Source organism: Cnephaeus nilssonii (genome assembly GCF_951640355.1).
Source record: "Cnephaeus nilssonii genome assembly, chromosome: 5".
In the NCBI taxonomy this organism is placed as follows: Eukaryota; Metazoa; Chordata; class Mammalia; order Chiroptera; family Vespertilionidae; genus Cnephaeus; species Cnephaeus nilssonii.
Genome location: NC_137076.1, coordinates 32,363,834 through 32,375,020, shown reverse-complemented (window position 1 = coordinate 32,375,020; position 11,187 = coordinate 32,363,834). Strand labels below are relative to the sequence as shown.

Sequence of the window (11,187 nt, the reverse complement as noted above, 5' to 3'; positions counted from 1 at the left end):
AGGGCAAGGGGTCAGGTCCTGGGGCAGCTGGGTGAGGGTGTAATTTTGGCCCAGCCTGCAGTTGTTGCAGGTGTTGGCTGTCCAAGACACCTGCCAGGAAGGCCACAGGCACAGCAGGAAGCCTGCGCCACAACAACATGTTGGTCACCCTCCCAGGGAGCTGTCACCCTGTGGAGGTGGAGGAATGGAGACCAGGGCACCACACCTCACGCTCCTGACCAGGTGTCCTGGGTCCAGGGACTCAGCCAGATCAGAGCTCCAGCAGGTCAGGGTGAAGCCCTGGGTCAGGACTTGGGTGGGGTCAAAGGTCAGCCTGAGATGTGGACCCAGACAGGATTAGGGATCAATCAGTCCGGGGATTCCTCCAGGATGGGTGCCAAATGAGTGCTGAAGGGGGAGTGGACTGATGGATTCCCGTTTCTCTGTGAAGCAGCGTTTGGTCCATCTCTTCTGATTCCACTCGGTGGATCCAAATGGTGACTGAAGTTCTGCTCAGGCTTCCTCACCTCCCTCGCGTCCGCGTGGCCGTCGCGGGGCCTTCGCATCTGCCCGGAGGGCCCGATCCTCAACCCCACCGACGAGAAACTGAGGCACAGCCCGCCGAGGACCGGGTGCGTGAGCTCCAGCGCGGGCTCTCACCGGTCCTCCCGCCTCACCATCGGTTCGGCACCCCCTTCTGGTAGCCCTCAGCGACCCGGGAAGGGAATCAGCCAGTCCCCCTCACTTACAGGAAAATAGTATCTGGACGGTAGGGTCACGACCGGGACACTCGGCCCCGCGGGGACCCCGCCCTGGCCCGGCCCAGTTCCCAATTCTCCGCCCCATCTCCCAATTCCCCGCCCCGGCCCCGCCCCGCGCCGGGGACGTCACAAAAAATGACCCCAAAAGCCCGGCGTGCGGGCCACGGCGGCTCAGCCTAGTCCTGCCCTCCTCTCTGTGGACAGGCGTCAGGGGTGCTCGTCCGAGCGGGGGGGGCTGCAACAGCCTCCCAGAGGCCGGCAGCACCAAGGCACTTGGGCGTTCGGCCCCCTCCCTCCCGGCTGTCGCGCTCGGCGCGCGCCCGGCGGCCCGAGGGAGGGGGACTTCACTTCCCGGCGTGCCCCGCGGGTGAACGCAGGTGTAGTCCGGGGCCGGGGCCGGGCCGCGGCACGCAGGCGCGGTCGGAGCCCGGTGGCGGCGCGCAGGCGCAGCGCGGGGCGGGGCGCGCGGGCCGGGCCGAGGGGAGCGCCGGGCAGGCGGCGGCGCCAGAGCGAGTGGAGCGCTCGGGGGTCCCGGGCGGCGGCGGCGGCGGCGGCGTAGAGGAGGAAGGCGGAGGCGGTCCCGGCGGCGCCCCCCCGGCCGGCGCGCGGCCCGGCCCGGCCCGCGCCCCCGCGGCGGCCCCGCCACCCATCGCGCCCCCGCTCCCGGGCTCCTCCTCCTCCGCCGCCGCCATGGCCCGGCCGCTGGTACCCAGCTCACAGAAGGCGCTGTTGCTCGAGCTCAAGGGGCTGCAGGAGGAGCCGGTGGAGGGCTTCCGGGTGACCCTGGTGGACGAGGGCGACCTGTACAACTGGGAGGTGGCCATTTTCGGCCCCCCCAACACCTACTACGAGGGCGGCTACTTTAAGGTGAGTCCGCAGCCCATTCGAATGCCGCTACCCTTCTCGCATGGTGACCCCCCTCTCCCTTTGCCCAGGCTCTCCGCTGTCACTCGGGGTTACTCAGTCACTCCTTCTCAGGCCCCAGGAGTCCCCGAGAACTTAAACTCAGACTCCCCCAGAGTGGAGGCTCAGAACGCTGTTTTATTTGGGTGGGTTCTTGTTTACTTCACTCCTGGGAGGTCTCAGCCCCTGGTGCCCCCTTCCTCCGGCCCCGCCCGAGCTGACCCAGCCTTCTGCTGCTTTCCCAGCCCCCTGCCCGGAAGAGACAAAGGCCTCCCCAGAACCAGCAAACACTATTGTTGGGGAGCACCGGCCTCGGAGAGGGAAGAAGGGAGGGAGGGTGGCCAGCGGTGTGGGGGTAGGGGTCTGGCTCGCCTCTTGCTCAGATTCTAACAAAGGCCTGGATGGGACCTTGGCAGCCAGGACCTGCTTGGAAAGCAGCCACCCTTGCCGATAGCAACGGGCCAAGCCCTCTCAGCTTTATCCGGAGCTATACAAACCTGTTCTCTAGGGAAGGGTGAGGCGGAGGTGTCACTCCTATCTACCCTGTCCCTGGGAGCCACACTACAGAGGAGCCCCCATGGGCCTCCAGGACCATAGCCTCAGAAGCTCCAGCTCCTCTCTCACCCCAGCTGGCCTTTCTTAGGTTCCACTAAGCAGATGGCCAGAATCGCACACTCTGGGCCTTTTATTCTGTGGTTTAATTCCAAGCATTTCCCTTTTGTTGTTGTTGGGATCAGGAAAGGGAAGTTAGTGCTTTCCCTGGGACTGGGGTGACAAAACCCAGGCAGCTTTCTCATCCTCATGATCTTAGTCCAGCTGTGGCCTTGGAAGGACCCCTTTCAGGTAGCAGGACTTGACTTTTTGAGGCAGAGGGATGAGGCAAGGGGTCTCCCTGTGGGAGAGGTGAGAAAAAAATGAGCATAGGAACACACCCCATCACAGCCTGCCAAGAGCATGGCTAGGACCTGCCAGGTTTTGCCTGGCTGGGAGGCCTGGGTGGGGAGCAGAAACCACAGCTAGGCCAGGCTTGGGGGTGGGGAGGGAGGGGCAGTGCTGCCCAGACAGATGTCTCTGTTTGCACTTTTGACTAATGTTTTGGTCTCACCTGCTCAGTTGTCTATGAGGGAGCCGCCTGGCCTGCTGGGGTGGGATGGGGGGAGGAGCGTGAACAGAGTCTGGTCTGAGTTCTGAATTTGAAGTCAGACTTCCCCATGCAGGGAACAGATTTGGGGCTGATTACTGAAAGGTTTACCCAGCCCCCTCAGCCTCTTTTGTCTGCTCGGAGAGCAGCAGGTTGTGAGGATAAGGGCTCCTTCCGAACCAGGACCCCACCCTTAGGCGAAGCCAGGCCAGGACTAAGTAAGATTGCTTAGAGTAGTAAAGGATGTGGTGTCTAGCTATGGCTTACTAAGTGGTTGCCAGGGATTGTGAGTAGAGCCTCCCAGGTTTTTCTGGAGATAATCTAGTTTTCCTAGAAAAGAATGGATTGTGGAGGGAGCCTGCCAGACTTTGATCACATCTGCCATAGGGTCTATCCTCAAGGAAGCCAGTATGGAGTTCAGGGTGGCTCTGCCACCCACCCAGTCCTCCCATTCAGGTCTGCATGTGGTCAGGTAGGGAGTGGGGGAAGAACCCTCTTCCCCAGGAGATGTGGAAATGCCCATGGGTCACCATCACTTCGCAACCACTTCCTCCAGCACCTTTTCGAGGCCCAACCCAGCTGCCCCTAATTCTCCTTTATGAGCCTCGGAAGCACTGGGCCCAGGACAGGTCCCCGGACAGTATAGTGTGCTAAAGTGGTGTCAGAGAAACCAGGTTCTGGAGCGCCCTCCACGTTTCACTTGCTGTGTGCCGTTAGGGAAGGTGCTTTCATTATCAGAGCTTTGGTTTGCTCAGAGGTAAACAAGACATGACCAGACCTGGTAGGTCCTTGGTGCAGGAGAGGCCTGTCCGCCCTGCTTCTGAGGAGGCCTCAACCATTTCTTGGGTTGTCACTTAGAAGTCCAGCACTGGGTTTGGGGGACCCAGGTTCCAGACATGTCCTGCTGCCATAGCTAGTGGCCTCATCATTTAGCCGAGAGCAGAGGGACTTGACCCAAATGGCCTCCACCCAGCAGAGACGCCCTGTTCCTCTGTGGCCCCTAGCCTGCTTTGGCCCCTGAGAGCCTGAGGCACTGCCAGGATCCTGGGCCAGATGTCCCGAAACCTGCAATTTGGGGCTTAAGCAAGCAAATGAAGCTTCCTCACCTACTGAAACTAGCTCTGTCATCCAGTCAGTCAGGTGGCCCTCCCCGTCTCCCACGTGACCTTCCTGTCTGCCTTCCTGATCTCCCAAGATGGACACCTGCGGGCAGAGAGTGTGTCCACCCAGCACTGACTCATCTCCTCCCACAGGGCCCAGGCCACAGAGGTGTCGGGAAGACCTGCCAAGTGAACACACATCTATTTTAATCCTCCCCACAACCTGGGAACTGATTAGGGACTCCAGCACTGTACTTGAGGCGCACAGCTCCCAGGGCCAAGGCCTAGGCCCCTGCTGGTCTGTGGAGCTGTTTGCTGGTGTGAGCCCACCTTGGGGCCCAGCCTCCTGACCCTCCTACAGGCCTGGGCCAGATGGGCTTGGAGCTGCTCCTTGGGCAAGTGCCCACACTCCCCAGTAGCAGGGTGGTTACCAGGCTCAGCTCAGGTGACCCCCAAAAAGCCTGAGGCAACCAATTGTGCACCTGACCCCAGATCTATTAGGGTTTGTGCGGCATCTGGGATTCCTTGTGCACTCATGCACACACGAGTGCTCGCCCCAGCTGAGCAGCCCTTCTGTACTGGGGGGTGTCCGTCCCAGCCTGATGTCCTTGTTTGTGTGTTTATGGATGGAGTCCTCAAGAGGTATCCTGTCCTATCCAGCCTGAACCCATACTCGGCACTGATGGGACAACAGGGCCAGCCCTGGTTGAGTCCTCCTGCTCTCTGCCCACCCCCCAGGCACGCCTCAAGTTTCCCATCGACTACCCTTACTCCCCACCAGCCTTTCGGTTCCTGACCAAGATGTGGCACCCCAACATCTATGAGGTGAGCCTACCTCTCCCACTTACCCCTCCCAGCCTCTCTGTAATGGGGGCGGGCAGGGGAGGGGCACTGTGTGGCCTTACGTGCTGATATGGGCACTGATCCCTCCCTCCTGTCCCTGCACAGACAGGGGACGTGTGCATCTCCATTCTCCACCCCCCAGTCGATGACCCCCAGAGCGGTGAGCTGCCCTCGGAGCGGTGGAACCCCACCCAAAATGTCAGGTGAGGCTGGTCAGCAGGTAGACGTGTCCCCCACCCCCAGCATTTCTGACTTCTTTGCTCCAGACAGAGGGGGAGACACCTGTGTCATCCTTGGGGTCACAGCTCCTTGCAGTGCTTTAGCATCGGTTGAAACTGGTCTTCTGCCAGCGTGCTGGGGCCCAGGGGGTCCAGGGCCATCTCTGCTGGCCTCTCCCCTCATTTCCTGACACTCACTGCCCCATCAAATGGGAATCCTATGTCCATATCTTTCTGCTCACAGGATCTTCCCTCTGCCTTTCCCTGAGGTCTCCTCTCCTTCTTCAACCTCCACTGAGCCTAGCCAAGTCCCCAGGCCTGGCACCCCGCCTCTTGTCTGCATATCCTTAGTCCAGTAGCAGGGTGGCCACAGTAAAAGATGGCAGTACAGAGGGACCCATTTGCCAGGCAGGGCACTAGGGCATGGGAGAGGCGTGTTTCCAGTGGAAGGAAGGTGCTCCTGGGCTTGGCTGCCCACACACATCTTGTCCAGGGAGTTGGGCATGCGACAAAGGGCAGGAGTAGTCAGGGAAGGCCCAGTGAGAAGTCCAGACAAATGTTGCTTTTGGGATAGGGAGGTACAAGGGGATCTCTGGGTGGGTGTTGGCTTTAGGGTGTGTCCAAAAGCTCCCCCAGTGACATTCAGGCCTGAGAAGCTGCCAAGCTGGGACTTGGCATGTTCTCCAATAAAAGGCAGGCGCCAGGGGGCTGTGCTCAGCCTGTGGCTCCTGCTACAACGTCGGACCTGGTTTCCAGGATGCAGCCAGTGACCACCACCCACACCCTGTACCTGCTGACTTTGTGTTCCCTCCCCAGGACCATCCTCCTGAGCGTTATCTCCCTCCTCAACGAACCCAACACCTTTTCCCCGGCTAACGTGGACGCCTCTGTGATGTACAGGAAGTGGAAAGAGAGCAAAGGCAAGGACCGGGAGTACACAGACATCATCCGGTAAGGAAGGGCTCCCAGATCAACCTGGCTTCTCACATCTGTCCACAGGGCAGGAGTCACTAATGGGGAAACCTAGGCCACTGGACAGTGGGAAAGATCCAACCAGATTCAAGCCCAACCCATTGGTTCTTTCCTTCTCTTCTCTTCTCTTCTCTTCTCTTCTCTTCTCTTCTCTTCTCTTCCCTCCTCCTCCTCCTCCTCCTTCTTTTTCTTCTTTTTTAAAAAAGTTTTTTAAAGAAAATTGGGTGTTTTTTGCAATTTGAAATATCTTTCATATAGGTCCATGTATTTAATGTAGTAAATAGACATCCTCTGTGTGTGTGTGTGTGTGTGTGTGTGTTGGGATGTGGGTGTATCACACACACAGGCATAATAGTGCAGCACAGAAATAGACACCCAGGTGTCCAGCAGTGAGCTCCAGAGGTCCTCCCAGTGTTCCCTTTGCCCCTTGCTGCTCCCCTCTCTCCAGGGCAGCATCTTTGAAAATGGGGGCCTGTTACATTTGGCCTGTGGTAAGTGTGTCCAGCAAATGGGGTATGGTTTGCCTATCCACTTTTAGGTGCTTCGTGACCCACATCTAAGCATACACGTGTCCTTCACTGCTCGCTTCTGTTCCTCATCAGTTTTTCATATTGTCATTTTTCATGTTACTGAGATTATGCTTTGTGTAATGTTTTATCTTTCCCACTTAATAATTTGCTGCTGTGAGCATCACTTAAGTTTGTAATTTTGAAACTTGGAATCATTATTTAAAGGCAGAAAAACCATATGGTATCAGCATATTTAGAAAATAGCCTTTTTTTTAAAAAAATTTTTTTTCTTGGTTCTAAGAGCAACATAATACTTAAGGATTTGCCAGAACTAGCCTCTTATTCTCATAGTTGTTCCCAGTGCTCTCCCCTCACAAATGAGCAGGCAAACATCTTCCAGACTTTATATAGTGGATTTTCAGCAGTGCAGGTGCCAGATCGGGGACTGAACCTTGTACAGGGCCCTGGGTGTGCAAGCCATTGGCTTTCTGTCCAAGCTATGTGACCCATTCTTTTGCCTGTTCTATTTGTCGAATTCTGTGAGCTCTTGTGTCCATTGTCCATTGTCACTTTTTATCATGGAGTTTACTGACTTGTTTCATGACAAACAGCCCTTTATTAGGTTTTTTCCAAATACCTTTCAGTTTGTCATTTACCTTTTATTTTTTATTTATTTAAATATGTTTTTATTGATTTCGGAGAGGAAGAGGGAGGGAGAGAGAGATAGAAACATCAATGATGAGAGAGAATCACTGATTGGACACCTTTTGCACGCCCCCTTCTGGAGATTGGGCCTGCAACCCAGGCATGTGCCCTTGACCGGAATTGAACCTGGGACCCTTCAGTCCACAGGCTGACACTCTATCCACTGAGCCAAACCAGCTAGGGCTCATTTACCTTTTAATTAGAAAAGTAAGAAAGTTAGACACACCCCTGCCTTATGGCCTAGTCATTCCAGACTTAAGTACTTACCCAAGAAAAACAGGCACATTCTGCACCAGCATCTATGCAAATGTTCAAAACAGCATCAACTCCCCAAAAACAAACAACAACCCAAATGTACATCCACAGTGAAGGGTGAGCGAGCTGTGGCCTGTTCACCAGCCATGTGGACACATCTCCAAGAGTTAAGCTTCATGAAGGAAGCCAGGCAAACAAGGGAGCACACTCCTGGACAGGAATCCTAGGAAGTGCATCTGTGGCCAACGGGGATATGAGCTTTAAGAGGCATAAGGGCCATAACCGGTTTGGTTCAGTGAATAGAGCGTCAGCCTGCAGACTGAAGGGTTTCAGGTTCGATTCCGGTCAAGGGCACGTGCCCGGGTTGCGGGCTCAGTCCCCAGTGAGGGGTGTGCAGGAGGCAGCCAATCAGTGATTCTCTCTCATCATTGATGTTTCTATCTCCCTCTCCCTTCCTATCTGAAATCAATAAAAATATATTAAAAATAAAAGAGGCATAGGGGCATCTGGGGGTGATGGGTACATTTGTGATCTCATTTGTGGGGTGCTTTCAGGAGGCACACGTGGCTCAGAGCTCACTGCTGACACATGGGTACAGTTCGTGTTAATAAAGCTACGAAACAAATAAGAAGGCAAAAACATTTATGTACAAATAGAAGCAAAAGCCCCGTGATCCTAATACCTAATGGTTAATGTCTGGATGTATCCTTCCAGATGTTTATCCAAAAAATGGGACCATGCTGTATAGGCCACTTTGTAACCAACTTTTTAAGTCAGGTTTGTTGAGATGTCATGTCCAGTAGAGCTCATCCTTTTTGGACTCAGTTTAGTGAAGTGTGATAGTTAACATGATTATCTCCTTGCTGCGGTGCAGATCCAGCTCCACCACCTGAAACTTTCCTCCTACTCCTCCCTCTCTACCATCCCTTCCCTCCCACTCTACCCCGGCAGCCACTGTTCTTACCTAGAAAGTAGGAAAGAGCCTTTAGTAGCTTCCCGGTGCCTGACCTACGAGGCTGTCCATGTGCTTACTTGTCATAACTTGCTTTATCCCCTCCTAAGAAACCAACCATTTTTTTGTCTCTAAACAGCCCTCAGTTCTCCATTTCACCTCATCCTGCAGTTTGACTAATCCCTGTCTTACCCGTGTTTGTGTGCACCTGAGAGCAGATGTACGTGTACACATGGCATTGGTGGCCTTGCAGTGTCAGGTCTTCTACCTCTCCTGTGGTACCCCTCTCTATTAACTGTTTTATTTTCCTTTACTAAATTCTGCTGGCTTCTTTTAGTCTGGCCTGTTTTGGCTGGTTGTTCTGTAGTGGTTTATGTAACAATTTTCTAAGCCACTTTGACACACACAGCCCCCAGGGGACCCATGAGCAACAGGGTGCACCCTTCTCTGCATCCCCCTATGGTCCCGGGAAAGCTGTCCTTGATGCTGGGCAATCATAGTTTCCAGTTTGTGGAGCTGATGAAGAACTGTGATGGACATAGCAATACTAGTCCCCCACCAGCCATCCTAGGAGGTGCTTGACAAACACCTGCTCTGCCAGCCTCATTTGATACTTGTGCACAACCCTCAGGGTCTCAGAGTGAGTGCTGGGTGGCACCTTCAGAGTATCCTGCCCACGTGGCCCACTCCTTTGCCAGTTCTTCCCCGCCACCTCCCACATGGTGCTGAAATAAAATCCAGACTATTTTTATCCCTCCAGACTCCCTGTGGGCCAGCTCACATGTGCCCACGTGGGTAGCTGTGATGGCTGCTTTCTGCCTGTTTGTTCACCCCATCTGCATTCCCACATGTTCTGTCAGCATGACCAGGCAGAGCCCCTGGTGGGCTTAGAGGTTGTAGCATCTGTGGATTGGTCCTGCGAGGTTCCAGTTTCAGATGTACGTGGTGCTGGGGCTAGGGTGTTGACGGTCAGGTGTATGTCCCATGGGATGTTACTGCCCTGTCACCTCATTTATCCTCCCTTTCACTGTAAACAGGAGCATTTCCCTAACCTCGCCTCCTGCCTCGTGAGCAGTGCAGTGCTGAGTCCGCACTTTCCTGGGTGAGCCCGTCCTATCCTTTCTCTCTCTCCCAGAGTGCTGTCCCCACCGTCCACTTTTCCTCCCCTCTGCCTGCCTCCTAGGCTCCTCAGCTATGGCCCTGGAGGACTAACCCCCTTTGATATTTTGTCATCTGGGTTAAGTGTACAGTTTGGTGGCAACCTTTTAAACCTAGTGTAGCAATCTTCGGGGATCCTTGGTCACTGCTGCAGTGTCCCCTGTGGCTTGGCCTCCGTCAGGCCCCTCCCTGGGGCTTAGTGCACAAGTCACCCTCCACAAAGCTGCCTGGTCACCTCCTTTCCTCCAAAGGCATCTGGCTGTGGATCCTGACAAGGTCATAACTCGCCTGACTCCCTGCCTGTCTCTCCCCCAGGAAGCAGGTCTTGGGGACCAAGGTAGACGCGGAGCGGGATGGTGTAAAGGTGCCCACCACACTGGCTGAGTACTGCGTGAAGACCAAGGCCCCGGCGCCCGATGAGGGCTCAGACCTCTTCTACGATGACTATTATGAGGATGCCGAGGCCGAAGCTGACAGCTGCTTTGGGGACGATGAGGATGACTCTGGCAACGAGGAGTCCTGACACCATGTCCCACGCCGAATAAACTTACAGATTTTACCTCACCAGGCCCAGACTCTGTGGGCTCTCGGGCACCTCCTGACGCCGAGACTACCTCAGGGAGGTGGCTCCGCTCTTGCCTTGTCTCCTTGGTCTCGCTTTCCTTTCCCCATGTTTGTTCTGGGTTTTCCTCTGCTTCAGAGAGGAGGGGCCCCATTAGTGCTGGGCACCTGGTGGGCCTCGAGGCAAAGGTGGCCTGAGGGGCCCGGACTCCAGCCCTGTCTACTGCCCCACTGGCTGGAGCCAGAGACTTGGGGGGCTCCCAGCTCATGAGTGGACAGATTAACTTGCCGTCACTTCTCTCGGCTTTGGTTTGTTTGGAATCTAAATAAAACAACTTTATGAGAAGCCCAGAGACCAACCTTTCCTTGGGCTCCCCAGGACTACAGGGTACAGTGGCCGGGCCTGATGCCTGCAGCACCTAAGTGTGTGGAGCCCGGGGGCAGGCCTAGCACCTGGGGTGCACTCCTGAGGCTGAGGATGTGGGCCAAGGTCCTGAGCCGTAGGCTGAAAACAACCTGCAACCTCCAGCCCTTAGGTGGCTCCACCCTGCTGCCTGCAGATGCTACACCCATTGTCACCCAAGCCTCTGACTTTATTTCTGTTAACTGAAAAGCCTGGAGCAAGCTGGATTCAGGGTGACATCAGAACAAAGGCCCAAGTGAGCCCTGGCCTGACTGGTTACTGTGGCTGGAGCCTGTGTGGCCCCCGTGCAGGTGGCGGACAGGGGCACCCAGGGCCCTGGCAGACCCCGCAGAGCCTACGCACCTGGTCTGCTTCCTGCTCCACGAATGTACCACAGCCCCAGAGCCACACACGGCTTTTATAGTTGGCCCTCAATTTTGTTTGTTAACATGAATGATTTTCCTACATTAAAATGTGCAAAGTTTCACCCAGTCGTTTTCTTGCTTTCCTTAAATCAACTGGTGGGCAGCACAGGGCCAGTGAGGCTCTGCTCTTGACGAACACACCCACTCACCAGAGTTCTCAACTGGATTTGAGCAGAGTTCCCCACCCCCATGGCAACTACACCCATCCCTCTTCCTGGGCCTTGTCCAGGAGCCTCTGAGCCCCACTGTGCATTACAGGTGAGGCAGCCCGCAGAGCACCCCTGAGTATTCGTAGACCCCCA

General features: G+C 55.6%; 1 protein-coding gene across 2 annotated transcripts; it reads left to right on the top strand.

The window, feature by feature from the left end:
- The first annotated feature begins 1,221 nt into the window (after positions 1–1,221).
- CDC34 (cell division cycle 34, ubiquitin conjugating enzyme) lies at positions 1,222–10,965 on the top strand. Of its 2 annotated transcripts, none has more exons than XM_079771344.1 (5): positions 1,222–1,607; positions 4,545–4,709; positions 4,833–4,930; positions 5,762–5,896; positions 9,812–10,965. In XM_079771344.1, the coding sequence occupies exons 1-5, from the start codon at positions 1,431–1,433 to the stop codon at positions 10,017–10,019; spliced, it is 783 nt and encodes a 260-aa protein (XP_079627470.1). In that variant the 5' UTR covers positions 1,222–1,430; the 3' UTR covers positions 10,020–10,965. The 2 variants fall into 2 exon arrangements, with proteins under 2 accessions (XP_079627470.1, XP_079627471.1); XM_079771345.1 differs by having other exon boundaries at positions 1,235–1,607; positions 4,623–4,709; positions 9,812–10,964.
- The last annotated feature ends 222 nt before the right edge of the window (positions 10,966–11,187 follow it).